This window comes from Coregonus clupeaformis, chromosome 15, assembly GCF_020615455.1.
Source record: "Coregonus clupeaformis isolate EN_2021a chromosome 15, ASM2061545v1, whole genome shotgun sequence".
NCBI classification, from domain to species: Eukaryota; Metazoa; Chordata; class Actinopteri; order Salmoniformes; family Salmonidae; genus Coregonus; species Coregonus clupeaformis.
The window spans coordinates 1148448-1164761 of record NC_059206.1 but is presented as its reverse complement, the minus strand read 5'-3'; the positions used below and the strand labels follow the sequence as shown (position 1 = coordinate 1164761).

Sequence of the window (16314 nt, the reverse complement as noted above, 5' to 3'; positions counted from 1 at the left end):
AGTAGCTCATTGGCTGCATGTGCTTGACCTACTTGCTCTGCCCTGGTATAAACAGCTTGCTTGCTTAACACAATTGCTATTGCGCCATCCAGTGGACGCAATTGGAACAGCAGTTTATTTTATTGAAAAATTGCAGCGCATTTTTATACTTGACAAAATTATTATATTTTTTTAAATAATTTTTATTTTATTTATTTTTTCAAAATCATCTCGCGGGCCGGATTAAACCCGTTTGCGGGCCTGATCCGGCCCGCGGGCCGGACGTTTGACACCCCTGCATTAGAGGCTGCTGCTGCCTATTGAAATCACTGGCCACTTTAAGAAATGGAACACTAGTCACTTTAATAATGTTTACATATCTTGGACTACTCATCTCATATGTATATACTGTATTCTATAATATTCTATTGTGTCTTAGTCCATGCCGCTCTGTCATTGCTTGTCCATATATGTATATATTCTTAAATCCAATTCCTTACTAGTTTTGTGTGTTTTGGGTATGTTGTGAAATTGTTAGATATTACTTGTTAGATATTACTGCACTGTCGGAGCTAGAAGCACAAGCATTTCGCTACACCCCCTATAACATCTGCTAAACACGTGTATGTGACAAATACAATTCGATTTGAAAATCATAACTGCCACACAGAACGGTAGAATAAATCGTAAGCTTCCCCAAACTTGAAACTCACGCACTGCCTATGAAGTCTTTATAAAATCATTGCCCCCACGTTTCCATGGTCGGATCCTGCCTATAGGCTACTTTGAAGCAAGGTAAGACATGCCTCATAATATGAACTAAAACATTCAGGTTTCAAACAATGAAGTATGTTTTCAAAATGCATACTGCCACCAGCTCACATTGTAAAGTGGCGGGTGACGTGCTGATAGCCTGTTGCCTGCACTTGAATGGTGAATGGGAGGCGTGCTTCAATTACAAGTTGAGAAATAAAAATAGTAGCTCTTTTTAATCGTGCACCAAAACAGTTAACACGCGATTGCATTTAGAATTGTTGTGCAATAAATAGGCTTATAAAAGCATGTTTTACTCCAGCAGCAACCAGCTCAGATCTGTATGCTGTGTGTGATAGATAAATAAGATACATGATGATAACGGAAATACACACAAGCCAATTTAATTCCACTAAATTATGCTAATTAACCTATAGACCAATAAGCATGACGATCAAATACATTTATATCAACTGGTATTTCCATCAATGAATAAAAAGCATTATTTTGCAATGTGATTATTTCCTCATTTTATTTTATTTTATTTTTCGGCCAAAAGCCGGCAATTGCCAGCTAACGGAAACCCTGAGCACAAGTTACAATAACATAGTTATATGTACCATTACGTATAATAACATGGTTAGACTCATCTGCTGTTCTTGTTCTTACACAACCATAATAAGTGGAAGGAAATGGTTCTCTTAGAGTTGGGGTCAGGTATAATATAGCCTACCCTACTACCCTATGTAACAGATATGAATAATGATAGCCTACACCATAGACAAAAAAAGATATGAATAATGATAGCCTACACCATAGACAATGGCATTTAATCATAAGCACAATGTTGTCTACTTCCACCCTAATACTATTTAGTTTCACACACAGTAGACCGGCCTGAGATGTCTGTTTTTTGTTTTTCTTATTACTGACTATGTATCTTAGTAGGCTGAGGCTCTCTCTCTGCTCTCTGTCAGGAACGCTGAAGAGAGGAGGGCAAGGCAGCCGTAGCATAACCTCCCCAATCTGTCCTGAACACGAGGCTCGCAGTGCATGCTCTCTAACAGATGGCCTTCATTACTGGAAGACTACAGCCTCTGTCCCTAAAGGATGTTTGGGATGAAGGAAGGAGAAGGAGGAAGGAGAAGCACCTGGTTTCTGTTTACTCCAGTCTAGTGTTTAGCGTACTGTCCACCTCTGTTTATTCTTTACTGGCCCCTCCGTGTGGATTTAGAATACGATCAACACTGCTCAGTCATGTGTAGGGTAGAGTGCAATTATTTTTATTTTTTATTTATTTCACCTTTATTTAACCAGGTAAGCCAGTTGAGAACAAGTTCTCATTTACAACTGCGACCTGGCCAAGATATAAAGCAAAGCAGTGCGATAAAAACAACAGAGTTACATATGGGGTAAAAAAAAAACATAAAGTCAAAAAATACAACAGAAAATATATATACAGTGTGTGCAAATGTAGCAAGTTATGGAGGTAAGGCAATAAATAGGCTATAGTGCAAAATAATTACAATAGTATTAACACTGGAATGCTATATGTGCAAGAGATTATGTGCAAATAGAGATACTGGGGTGCAAAAGAGCAAAATAAATAACAATATAGGGATGAGGTAGTTGGGTGGGCTAACTTCAGATGGGCTGTGTACAGGTGCAGTGATCGGTAAGCTGCTCTGACAACTGATGCTTAAAGTTAGTGAGGGAGATAAGAGTCTCCAGCTTCAGAGATTTTTGCAATTCGTTCCAGTCATTGGCAGCAGAGAACTGGAAGGAATGGCGGCCAAAGGAGGTGTTGGCTTTGGGAATGACCAGTGAGATATACCTGCTGGAGCGCAGACTACGGGTGGGTGCTGCTATGGTGACCAATGAGCTAAGATAAGGCTGGGATTTGCCTAGCAGTGATTTATAGATGGCCTGGAGCCAGTGGGTTTGACCGACGAACATGTAGTGAGGACCAGCCAACAAGAGCGTACAGGTCACAGTGGTGGGTAGTGTATGGGGCTTTGGAGACAAAACGGATGGCACTGTGATAGACTACATCCAATTTGCTGAGTAGAGTGTTGGAGGCTATTTTGTAAATGACATCGCCGAAGTCAAGGATCGGTAGGATAGTCAGTTTTACGAGGGCATGTTTGGCAGCATGAGTGAAGGAGGCTTTGTTGCGAAATAGGAAGCCGATTCTAGATTTAACTTTGGATTGGAGATTCTTTATGTGAGTCTGGAAGGAGAGTTTACAGTCTAACCAGACACCTAGGTATTTGTAGTTGTCCACATACTCTAGGTCAGACCCGTCGAGAGTGGTGATTCTAGTCGGGTGGGGCGGGTGCCAGCAGCGTTCGATTGAAAAGCATGCATTTAGTTTTACTAGTGTTTAAGAGCAGTTGGAGGCTACTGAAGGAGTGTTGTATGGTATTGAAGCTCGTTTGGAGGTTTGTTAACACAGTGTCCAATGAAGGGCCAGATGTATACAAAATGGTGTCGTCTGCGTAGAGGTGGATCTGAGAGTCACCAGCAGCAAGAGCGACATCATTGATATACACAGAGAAAAGTGTCGACCCAAGAATTGAACCCTGTGGCACCCCCATAGAGACTGCCATAGGTCCAGACAACAGGCCCTCCGATTTGACACACTGAACTCTATCTGAGAAGTAGTTGGTGAACCAGGCGAGGCAGTCATTTGAGAAACCAAGGCTATTTAGTCTGCCAATAAGAATGCGGTGGTTGACAGTGTCGAAAGCCTTGGCCAGGTCGATGAAGACGGCTGCACAGTACTGTCTATTATCAATCGCGGTTATAATATCGTTTAGGACCTTGAGCGTGGCTGAAGTGCACCCATGACCAGCTCGGAAACCGGATTGCATAGCGGAGAAGGTACGGTGGTATTCGAAATGGTCGGTGATCTGTTTGTTAACTTGGCTTTCAAATACTTTCGAAAGGCAGGGCAGGATGGATATAGGTCTGTAGCAGTTTGGATCTAGAGTGTCACCCCCTTTGAAGAGGGGGGATGACCGCGGCAGCTTTCCAATCTCTGGGGATCTCAGACGTTATGAAAGAGAGGTTGAACAGACTAGTAATAGGGGTTGCGACAATTTCGCGGCTAGTTTTAGAAAGAAAGGGTCCAGATTGTCTAGCCCAGCTGATTTGTAGGGGTCCAGATTTTGCAGCTCTTTCAGAACATCAGCTGTCTGAATTTGTGTGAAGGAGAAGCGGGGGGGCATGGGCAAAGTTGCAGCGGAGGGTGCAGAGTTGGTGGCCGGGGGTCGTGGTAGCCAGATGGAAAGCATGGCCAGCTGTAGCAAAATGCTTGTTGAAATTCTCGATTATTGTAGATTTATCGGTGGTGATAGTGTTTCCTAGCCTCAGTGCAGTGGGCAACTGGGAGGAAGTGCCTTATTCTCCATGGATTACAGTGTCCTTTGGGAGTTAGTGCTACAGGATGCAAATTTCTGTTTGAAAAAAGTTAGCCTTTGCTTTCCTGACTGCTTGTGTATATTGGTTCCTAACTTCCCTGAAAAGTTGCATATCGCGGGGGCTATTTGATGCTAATGCAGTACGCCACAGGATGTTTTTGTGCTGGTCAAGGGCAGTCAAGTCTGAGGAGAACCAGGGGCTATATCGGTTCTTAGTTCTGTATTTTTGAATGGGGCATGTTTATTTAAGATTGAGAGGAAATTACTTTTAAGGAACAACCAGGCATCCTCTACTGACGGAATGAGATCTATATCCATCCAGGATACCTGGGCCAGGTCAATTAGGAAGGCCTGCTCGCTAAAGTGTTTTAGGAGCGTTTGACAGTGATGAGGGGTGGTCGTTTGACCGCGGACCCGTTACGGACGCAGGCAATAAGGCAGTGATCGCTGAGATCCTGGTTGAAGACAGCGGAGGTGTATTTAGAGGGTAAGTTAGTCAGGATGATATCTATGAGGGTACCCATGTTTACGGATTTAGGGTTGTACCTGGTAGGTTCGTTGATAATTTGCGTGAGATTGAGGGCATCTAGTTTGGATTGTAGGATGGCCGGGGTATTAAGCATATCCCAATTTAGGTCACCAAGCAGTACGAACTCTGAGGATAAATGGGGGGCAATCAATTCACATATGGTGTCCAGGGCACAGCTGGGGGCTGAGGGGGGTCTGTAGCAAGTGGCAACAGTGAGAGACTTATTTCTGGAAAGGTGGATTTTTAGAAGTAGAAGCTCAAACTGTTTGGGCACAGACCTGGATAGTATGATAGAGCTCTGCAGGCTATCTCTACAGTTCTATCTAGACGGAAAATGTTATAGTTGGGGATGGAAATTTCAGAATTTTTGGTGGCCTTCCTGAGCCAGGATTCAGACACTGCTAGAACATCAGGGTTGGCGGAGTGTGCTAACGCAGTGAATAACTCAAACTTAGGAAGTAGACTTCTGATATTTACGTGCAAGAAACCAAGACTTTTGCGATTACAGAAGTCAGCAAATGATAGCGCCTGGGGAGTAGGAGTGATACTGAGGGCTGCAGGGCCTGGGTTAGCCTCTACATCACCAGAGGAACAGAGGAGGACTAGAATAAGGATACGGCTAAAGGCTTTAAGAACTGGTCTTCTAGTAAATTGGGTACATAGAATAAAGGGGGCAGATTTCCGGGTGTTGTAGAAAAGATTCAGGGCATTATGTACAGAAAAGGATATGGAAGGATATGAGTAAAGTGGAGGTAAACCTAAGCGTTGGGTAACAATGAAAGAGATAGCATCACTGGAGGCACCAATTGAGTCGGTCTCCGCGTGTGTGGGGGGTGGGACAAAGGAGCTATCTAAGGCAGGTTTAGCTGGGCTGGGGGGATCTCCAGTGAAATAGTACAATTAGAAATAACCGAAACAACAATAAGCTAACCATGTTTGGGCTGAGGCTAAACATAAACAGGATGTAGTACCGTAAAAAGGAACAGTCCAGCAGACATCAGCTGTATAGCTGAGTTATCATAAGGTCCGGTGAACAGCAATAGGATAGTTCGGAGGCTGCTAAAGCACTAGCGAGTAAGAGGCCACGGCTATCGTGTGCTAGCGGGCCGGGGCTAGCAGATGGAATCTTCGTGGTCGACGTCGTAACCACATCAGACGATTTCGTCCGGCAGACCAGTCGTGTAGGATCGGCGGGGGTCAACACTAGGTGGTCCCGTCCGGTTGACAGAGAGGTAGATAGCCGGGAGATGGGCCTAGCTCAGGATGATTAGCCAGACCACAGCATCCATTTTGTTGCAGCTAGCTGGTAGCGATGAATCCGGAGTTAAAGGTCCAGTGATTCAGTGATTCCGGCAGAAAAACTGATATGTTCTGGGTCGATAATGCGCTGTGCAGACTGGCCGAATAATAGTCCAGACTAGAGCTGGCTGGTGAGTGGTGCAGGCCACGGACAATGGTGAAAAACCGCTAACGGTAGCTGATAGCAAGTAGCTAGTTAGCTGGCTACTCCCGTCCGGCAGACCTAGAGGTAGATATGAGCCTGGATCTAGGCTAGCTCGAGGCTAACTGGTGCTTGCATCGGGGGCAGTGGTGATTAGCCAGACAGCAACATCCATTCGGTTGCGGCTAGCTAGTTGCGATCCGTTGATTAAATTAATCCCGCAGAAAAAAAATCCAATGTTCTGGGTGAAATACCGCTAACTGTGGCTAATAGCAAGTAGCTAGTTAGCTGGCTAGCTAGTTTCAACTGGAGATTCTAGATAAAAGGTAAGTCAATAATAGAATCCGTTCCACATTGAGTGAGGCGGGTTGCAGGAAAGTATATTTTGTAGAAGGATGAAAAGTCTGATAGGGAAATATGTACGAAAAATAAAAAAAAAACAGGCTATTTACAGACACACGACAAAAACAGAACTGCACTTTATTCGGGGTTCAAAAATCAAAAACACCTCTATCTCCTCACTATCGCAACGATAAAACCGTCTAATCTTGTGCAAAGGCATGTGTGATTGTGCAAGCTGCTATTCTTATGAAACACAGCACAGTGGTAAAGAGGAAGAAATGTGCCTTAAAAATCGGTTGCAATCGCAATGTCAACAACTGACATATCACAACGGTTATCCTCTAATAATCACGTTCAGGTTGTCAGTTAACTTCTGAATGTCATTGCATGACTGCTCTCTAAAATACAAATTTTAACCCTTGTTTTGAAGAATGCCAAAACGAGCAAAGCCAACAGTATCTTCTACAAAAGTCTTCACTGTCTAAGTGTTTCACTGAAATGTTAATTGAGCAAGGTGAGGGTGACCTCAAATCTATCCCAAAGTATTGTTCCAGTTTCAACAGGCAAACGTGCCAAAGTTCCAGTCTAAGCAGTCCGAGAGACAGTTGACATAACCCAGAGAAAATAGTTGACAACACACTGCAATATACTACACAGCACGTCATGGCTCACTAGCACACTGACAGGTCTGTAGTACATTTTACATCATAAGCAATTCCCCTTGAGCAGCCTAGGAGACTGTAGGTTAGTTAGTGTCTAAATCTCGTTTGTTTGTTTCCATCCCAAAACTCAATGTGATGATTCAGGTTGGAATCTTGCAGCAACATTCCGACAGGGACGCAGACAGTTCTATCGCTGTCCTGGCTGAGACTATCTATTCTAGACTAATTGCTAGAAATGCTTTTGGCCATGTGATAATGATCAACACACCAGTGCTAGTTTGGCAGGAAAACAAGGCCAACCTAAAGGCTTTCAAAGACACTAAGCAGTGAGTGGGTGTTTGACCTAGGGCTGTAAACCAGGGTCATTCACACAGAGTGAGCCAGGGTCAAGAGTCAAGACCTTCCCAGTTTCCACTACCAATTTGAGGGTTGATGACTGTGACAGGCTGTGCTATCCTTCCGTGTTGAATCAGTGAACTCTTTCGAATACGGCCTGCCCCCTCTCGGTCTGTGTCACTGTGTGTCTGGGTCTAAATCTTTCTCTTCTTCTCACACACTCACTCTCTCTGTCTCTCACGCACATGCAAACACACTCACACACTTGTTGGTGACTGTGAATAGGGTCCAGCTCCAGAAAACCTTTGGGTTAATAGAGAGAGAATGCTGCCAGGTGCAACATGACACCACAGCCAATACTTCTGGTCTGCACACACCTGGCTGTGAAACAGTTCAGTTATTCCAAGAGCACTGAACGTGAGCCAGGTCAGTCTGCCAGTTGTGTTATCACTAAAATAACAAGAACAACAGGCAGCACAAGGCTGGGGGATGACATACATTGATTTCTAGGGGACCTTTCAGAAGAGATAAGTTATAACCAGTCGGTAACACGACCCTGAAAGGGAGGGACAATCTATCTTTATTTTAAGCCAGTTGAGAACAAGTTCTCATTTACAACTGCGACCTATCTGACCCCCACTCCTCTCTTATTAAATACCGGATAGTCACTTGTGTCCAACCGGCCGTGTCTCACTAGCCACAGTACAATATGTCCCAATCCACCTGGCCAGAAGACCAGTGGACTGACACATAGTCCCTGTGCCCAAGAATGCCAAGGTATCCTGTCTAAATGACTATCGCCCTGTACCACTCACATCTGTAGCCATGAAATGCTTTGAAAGGCTGCTCATGGCTCACATCAACACCATCATCCTAGACCCACCAATTCCCATACCACCCAAATGGATCCACAGATGACACAATCTCTATTGCACTGCACACTGCCCTTTCCCACTTGGACAAATATATCACCTATGTGAGAATGCTGTTCTTTTACTACAGCTCAGTGTTCAAAAACATAGTGGCCTCAAAGCTCATCACTAAGCTCAGGGCCCTGGGACTGAACACCTCCCTCTGCAACTGGATCCTGGACTTCCTGACAGGCCACCTACAGGTGGTGAGGGTAGGCAACAACACATCCGCCATGCTGACCCTCAACACGGGGGCCCCTCAGGGGTGAGTGCTTAGTCCCCTCCTGTAGTCCATGTTCACCCACGACTGCATGGCCGCACACGACTCCAACACCATGAATAAGTTTGCAGACGACACAACGTGGTAGGTCTGATCACTGACGACGATGAGACAGCCTATAGGGAGAAGGTCAGAGACCTGGCAGTGTGGTGCCAGGACAACAATATCTCCCTCAACATCGACGGGGCTGTAGTGGAGCGGGTCGAAAGCTTCAAGTTCCTCGTTGTCCACATCACTAAGGATCTATCATGGTCCAAACACACCAACACATTCGTGAAGAGGGCATGACAACGCCTCTTCCCCCTTAGGAGCCTGAAAAGATTTGGCATGGTCCCTCAGATCGTCCAAAAGTTACACAGCTGCATCATTGACAGCATCTTGACTGGCTATAATCACCGCTTGGTATCACAACTGCTTGGCATCCGACCGCAAGGCGCTACAGAGGGTAGTGCGGACGGGCCAGTAGATCACTGGGGCCGAGCTCCCTGTCATCCTGGACCTCTATACCAGGCGGTGTCAGAGGAAGGCCCTAAAAATTGTCAAAGACTCCAGCCACCCAAGTCATACACTGTTCTCTCTGCTACCGCACGGCAAGCGGTACCGATGCTCCTAGCCTGGAACCAACAGGACCCTAAACAGCTTTTACCACCAAGCCATTAGACTGCTAATAGCTACCCGGACTATCCGCATCAACCCTTTTTGCACTCACTTTTTTGACTAATCACATACACTGCTGTTACGGTTTACTATCTGTCACTTTATTCCTAGTTATATGTACATACAGTATCTACCTCAAATACCTCGTACCCCTGCACACCGATATAATACCTGGTACCCCTTGTATATAGCCAAGTTAACGTTTACGTGCACAGTAATAATTCGATATTAATAACCCCCTAGTCTCAAATTTGCATAATAACAATACAAATCCCCATAAAAGCCCTCAGTTTAAGCTAGATAGGACCGGGTGATATGGTCAAAATATCATATCACCTTTTTTTTTTTTTTTTTTACAGTATGACTGTATTTAACGGTATTTTAGGTTTTAGAATACAAATTCTCTTTATGAGTAGTGTGTGACCCTACGGTGGCAACACATACATTTTATGTGATTTCAATGGGTCTTTCTCCATTCTGATTGTTCTTTGCCATTATTAAATTAAACTTAAACCAAAAATAATTATTTATTTTCATTTTCTGCACTCATTTGAGATAATTTCCACAATCCCAGGTAGGGCTGGACAATATTCGCAACAACAAATAATTCTAGGCCTTCATTTTAACCACCAAATGTTGCAATTGCGATTTGACTTGCCATTTACACTGAACAAATAAATATGTAATACGCAACAACTTCAAAGATTTTACTGAGTTAGTTCATATAAGGATATAAGTCAATTGAAGAAATTTGAGGAAATGATTTGACGAACTGAAATAAATTCGTACAAATTTCTAAATGCCTGTTTTTGCTGTCATTATGGGGTATTGTTTGTAGATTGATGAGGGGGGGAAACAATTTAATCCACTTTAGAATAAGGCTGTAACGTTACAAAATGTTGAATAAGTCAAGGGGTCTGAATACATTCCGAATGCACTGTGTCCAATGACATTAAACCAACTGATGAAATAAAACATCCTCTTGCCTTGGTCCTGTTTAGACTTGAAACAGACATAAAATCGATGCCAACAATGCATGGATTAAAGTGGCATTTTTTGCAGTTGTTGTTTTACATCTGTGCAAAGAAAAAAACACGCCTGTTGGATACATGTTGTTTCGACCTGATTCCAGCCACAGAAATGTCGGGCCCTGAGGCCATGTCTGAATGCCAGATGTAACGACAACGTTAGCAAGCTACCTAGCATTAGCCTCGTGGTACGGTACAGAACGTCCCAAACATCTGGCAATGCATTGGAGCTAGCTCGCTCGCTAAACGGTAGCCTTCTTAGCAACCGCTGGATAGCCATCTCGCATTCCGTTTCAAAATGCAACAACGAACAGGTGAAAATATGCGCAAATAGCTTTTCTGCAAGTAGAAAAAATTGTGATGTTATGGTTGCATTATTTCAGTCTTTGGCACGCTATCTAGCTACTGTAGCCATCTTCCATTCCCATGAGCAAACGTTAGCTAGCAATGCACCGCTCGCGCTGTTGTACAACCTGGAACTTACCTCATGTTTTCGATGTCCCTGCCGCCGCTTTTCAGGATAGTAAGGGGAATCGCAATCGCAGCCAAAACCATCATATAGGCCACGTAGAAAGACTTTTTGAAATAAAAAACAAAAGTGCTGCTGGTCCATAGCAGGAGTGGGACCAGCAGCAGTAGGAACACCAAAGGCGCATCCATACTGATTCCTCCACGGATACTGCCAGCAAGAGAGTATCTGATGGTGACTAGCTAGTGTGCAAGCGTTAGCAGCACTGTCTGGCACCGACTAACATTACAACTGTCAAGAGGCAACACACCACTTCGATGGTGCACGACTCGTTCTCTAGATAAATATAACGCGACCCTTTTAAGCGTGGACAACAAATAAGACAACACTGTTCAGTCAACGATGGTGAAAGGTAGCCTCATGTAGAGGTTCCGAAGTGAAATTGACGTGGAATTTGATGTTTTCTTCTGTTTCCGGTTGCACCTTATATGGTTCCTCGGTCACCGCTCTCAGATCACATCCAGTGACGACAGTCCAGCCCAAAGCAAATACTGTAGTAAAGGTTTCCAGAAGTAAGGGAATGTAGAAAAGCAAGCTTTGTACTGTGACTAATATTTTCTGGTAAATAGGTTTTGAAATGTCAAGTCTTTAAAATATATATTTTTAATGACATTACGGTTTCAATAGGAGTAGCCTGCAGGCTGCAGTTATACATTCAGCTAATGACTTAGGCTGCTGATCTCATTCTCTCTGAGATTTGTTTCCACATGTATTTCCAAAGCAAAATATAGTGGGCACATTGAAAAATGCATTATGTTGCTGTTGATGCCTGGGGCCAAACTCAGGTCAAAACTCATGTTATTTGTCATCCACTTAAAATCTTCATAAGATATTTGTTGGGCTGTGCAGCATCTTATCTCTCTATCTCACTTTCTCTCTCTCTCACTCTCTGCATGTGTGTGTAACTATTTAAAGGAAGGAAATATATATGCAATATCGTTGTTGTTCTGTCCTTTTAAACATGTCTGAAGTAGGCTTTCCAATGTGCTAGCTGTGCCACTAGAGATCCTGGTTCGAATCCAGGCTCTGTCGTAGCCGGCCGGGAGACCCATGGGGCGGCGCACAATTGGCCCAGCGTCGTCCAGGGTAGGGGAGGGAATGGCCGGCAGGGATGTAGCTCAGTTGGTAGAGCATGGCGTTTGCAACGCCAGGGTTGTGGGTTCGATTCCCATGGGGGGCCAGTATGAGAAGAAAAAAATGTATGCACTAACTGTAAGTCGCTCTGGATAAGAGCGTCTGCTAAATGACTAAAATGTAAATGTAATATGACACAGAAAACACAGACTTTGATTTGTATCTAAACCAGGATGACTCATGTTTGACTCACACACACCGTGGGACTGAGGACGCTCTGAAATACATGTTGGTGGACTCCCTACCAGGAGTGCGAGATGGACCTGATCCATAATTTACTACATTTGCACACACTGTATATAGATTTTCTATTGTGTTATTGACTGTACGTTTTGTTTATCCCATATGTAACTCTGTGTTGTTGTTGTTTTTATCGCACTGCTTTGCTTTATCTTGGCCAGGTCGCAGTTGTAAATGAGAACTTGTTCTCAACTGGCTTACCTGGTTAAATAAAGGTGGGGAAAAAATTAAAACAAATGGTTTGAGGTCTGCAAAAGAAAAAGCAGGAAGATGAGCGGTAAAGCCAAACATGCATGTCTGCAACAAAATCCTTGTCAACTATGGTCCAAGCGTAACCAGATTTCAGCATTTCTGACAGTGAAGAGACATTTACACGTTTATCCCTCTTATAAATCAAGATGTTAAGGCGTCAATGTGCCAGATTAAGACTACAGATATAACAGGATTAGTTGTGATAATCCAGGAGCGTAATCTAGCCCTGCCCGGCGCCTCATCCTTCAAACCATGTATCTGCAGTTTGTTAACTAGAGACGCTTTGGACCATGGCCAGATAATTAATCCCTGAGGGACTGCAGTGATTCTTACTATACCACTACTACTGTTCTACTCAATCAAAACCTGTAACCCTGCAGCTTCAGGAGTAGGCAAAACAGCATTGAAAAACAACATCGATTCATTATGATTGTCATTCACTTTCATTATTTACACAGTCAACATTTTTTTATGGTTTTTATAAAATCAGTAGTTGCAGTAATCTGATTGGAAGAAACCTCATAGGAAGTTATTGGATGATTTATATTTATGACTACTCTATCATAGAAAATCGTTTTATGGTTTTGGACAAGAGCCCAAAGATTTCCGTAGAAAATACTGTGTTGTTTATTGCTTATGTATCAATCCATTTTTTACTTTTCATGTTGAACTGAGTTGTTTTTTCCCCAACTGCTTCTCCTCATGTGAGATCACCCTGGTACCTAGCTGAGAATTATTATTGCGGAGTAGGGAATTCTCAGCCTGTACCCTATTTTTGTCAATCATTCAAGGTGCTCTGTCTCCACCTACTGGAGATCAGATGGACTGCAACCCATTTAAGTCAAACTCAGTTACAAGAACGAAGTGTGACTCTTATACTGCTGTGACTAATAGCGAAAATCTTTTTTTGTTCCACTGTGGATGTCTGTGTATTACAGTCATGTCTGTTTCCCTGAATAATCTACAGTTATCATTGGGTCTGACTTCACAAGAATCAAATCAGAGAGCATCTGTAGCCTACATGTATATGAGTTTCACCTAATTCCTGACATTTTCATGACAGTGACCTGAAGTCAAAGAGAAGGGGGCAGTATCTAGTAGCCTCTCAGGTATTACCATGTCCCCCCAGAGATCCTTAGTTCTACAACTATAGCAGCTAAGGGAACAATGTAACTACACTGCATTGTCACTTCAAATGTACAGTGGGGAAAAAAAGTATTTAGTCAGCCACCAATTGTGCAAGTTCTCCCACTTAAAAAGATGAGAGAGGCCTGTAATTTTCATCATAGGTACACGTCAACTATGACAGACAAAATGAGAAAAAAAAATCCTGAAAATCACATTGTAGGATTTTTAATGAATTTATTTGCAAATTATGGTGGAAAATAAGTATTTGGTCAATAACAAAAGTTTCTCAATTCTTTGCTATATACCCTTTGTTGGCAATGACACAGGTCAAACGTTTTCTGTAAGTCTTCACAAGGTTTTCACACACTGTTGCTGGTATTTTGGCCCATTCCTCCATGCAGATTTCCTCTAGAGCAGTGATGTTTTGGGGCTGTCGCTGGGCAACACAGACTTTCAACTCCCCTCCAAAGATTTTCTATGGGGTTGAGATCTGGAGACTGGCTAGGCCACTCCAGGACCTTGAAATGCTTCTACGAAGCCACTCCTTCGTTGCCCGGGCGGTGTGTTTGGGATCATTGTCATGCTGAAAGACCCAGCCACGTTTCATCTTCAATGCCCTTGCTGATGGAAGGAGGTTTTCACTTAAAATCTCACGATACATGGCCCCATTCATTCTTTCCTTTACACGGATCAGTCGTCCTGGTCCCTTTGCAGAAAAAACAGCCCCAAAGCATGATGTTTCCACCCCCATGCTTCACAGTAGGTATGGTGTTCTTTGGATGCAACTCAGCATTCTTTGTCCTCCAAACACGACGAGTTGAGTTTTTACCAAAAAGTTATATTTTGGTTTCATCTGACCATATGACATTCTCCCAATCCTCTTCTGGATCATCCAAATGCACTCTAGCAAACTTCAGACGGGCCTGGACATGTACTGGCTTAAGCAGGGGGACACGTCTGGCACTGCAGGATTTGAGTCCCTGGCGGCGTAGTGTGTTACTGATGGTAGGCTTTGTTACTTTGGTCCCAGCTCTCTGCAGGTCATTCACTAGGTCCCCCTGTGTGGTTCTGGGATTTTTGCTCACCGTTCTTGTGATCATTTTGACCCCACAGGGTGAGATCTTGCGTGGAGCCCCAGATCGAGGGAGATTATCAGTGGTCTTGTATGTCTTCCATTTCCTAATAATTGCTCCCACAGTTGATTTCTTCAAACCAAGCTGCTTACCTATTGCAGATTCAGTCTTCCCAGCCTGGTGCAGGTCTACAATTTTGTTTCTGGTGTCCTTTGACAGCTCTTTGGTCTTGGCCATAGTGGAGTTTGGAGTGTGACTGTTTGAGGTTGTGGACAGGTGTCTTTTATACTGATAACAAGTTCAAACAGGTGCCATTAATACAGGTAACGAGTGGAGGACAGAGGAGCCTCTTAAAGAAGAAGTTAAAGGTCTGTGAGAGCCAGAAATCGTGCTTGTTTGTAGGTGACCAAATACTTATTTTCCACCATAATTTGCAAATAAATTCATAAAAAATCCTACAATGTGATTATCTGGATTTTTTTTCTCAATTTGTCTGTCATAGTTGACGTGTACCTATGATGAAAATTACAGGCCTCTCTCATCTTTTTAAGTGGGAGAACTTGCACAATTGGTGGCTGACTAAATACTTTTTTTTCCCCACTGTACACAACCGGTCAAAAGTTTTAGAACACCTACTCATTCAAGGGTTTTTCTTTATTTTTACTATTTTCTACATTGTAAAATAATAGTGAAGCCATCAAAACTATGAAATAACACATATGGAATCTTGTAGTAATTAAAAAAGTATTAAACAAATCAAAACATATTTTATATTAGAGATTCTTCAAATAGCCACCCTTTGCCATGATGACAACTTTGCACACGCTTGGCATTCTCTCAACCAGCTTCATGAGGTAGTCACCTGGAATGCATTTCAATTAACAGGTATGCCTTCTTAAAAGTTAATTTGTGGAATTTCTTTCCTTCTTAATGTGTTTGAGCCAATCAGTTGTGTTGTGACAAGGTAGGGGGGGGTATACAGAAGATAGCCCTATTTGGTAGAAGACCAAGGCCATATTATGGCAAGAACAGCTCTAATAAGCAAAGATAAATTACAGTACATCATTACTTTAAGACATGAAGGTCAGTCAATACGGAACAGTTTCTTCAAGTGCAGTCACAAAAACCATCAAGCGCAATGATGAAACTGGCTCTCATGAGGACCGCCACAAGAATGGAAGACCCAGAGTTACCTCTGCTGCAGAGGATATGTTCATTGGAGTTAGCAGCCTCAGAAATTGCAGCTCAAGTAAATGCTTCACAGAGTTCAAGTAACAGACACATCTCGACATCAACTGTTCGGAGGAGACTGCGTGAATCAGGCCTTTATGGTCAAATTGCTGCAAAGAAACCACTACTAAAGGACACCAATAATAAGAAGAGACTTGCTTGGGCCAAGAAACACGAGCAATGGACATTAGACTGGTGGAAATGTGTCCTTTGGTCTGGAGTCCAAATTTGAGATTTTTGGTTCCAACCGCCATGTCTTTGTGAGACGCGGTGTGGGTGAACGGATGATCTCCACATGTGTATTTTCCACCGTAAAGCATGGAGGTGGAGGTGTTATGGTATGGGGGTGCTTTGCTGGAGACACTGTGTCAAGGTGACGTGTATGCGG

General features: G+C 43.3%; 1 protein-coding gene across 1 annotated transcript in view; it reads right to left on the bottom strand.

Annotated features, from left to right (window-relative positions):
- LOC121582164 (1-acyl-sn-glycerol-3-phosphate acyltransferase alpha-like) overlaps positions 1 to 11898 on the bottom strand; it is a 44051-nt gene extending 32153 nt beyond the window's left edge. The window contains exon 1 of the mRNA XM_041897787.2: positions 10825 to 11898. Within this exon, the coding sequence (XP_041753721.1) occupies positions 10825 to 11000 (176 nt within the window). The 5' untranslated portion in view covers positions 11001 to 11898. The remainder of the gene's footprint in view (positions 1 to 10824) is intronic.
- Between the last annotated feature and the right edge of the window lie 4416 nt (positions 11899 to 16314).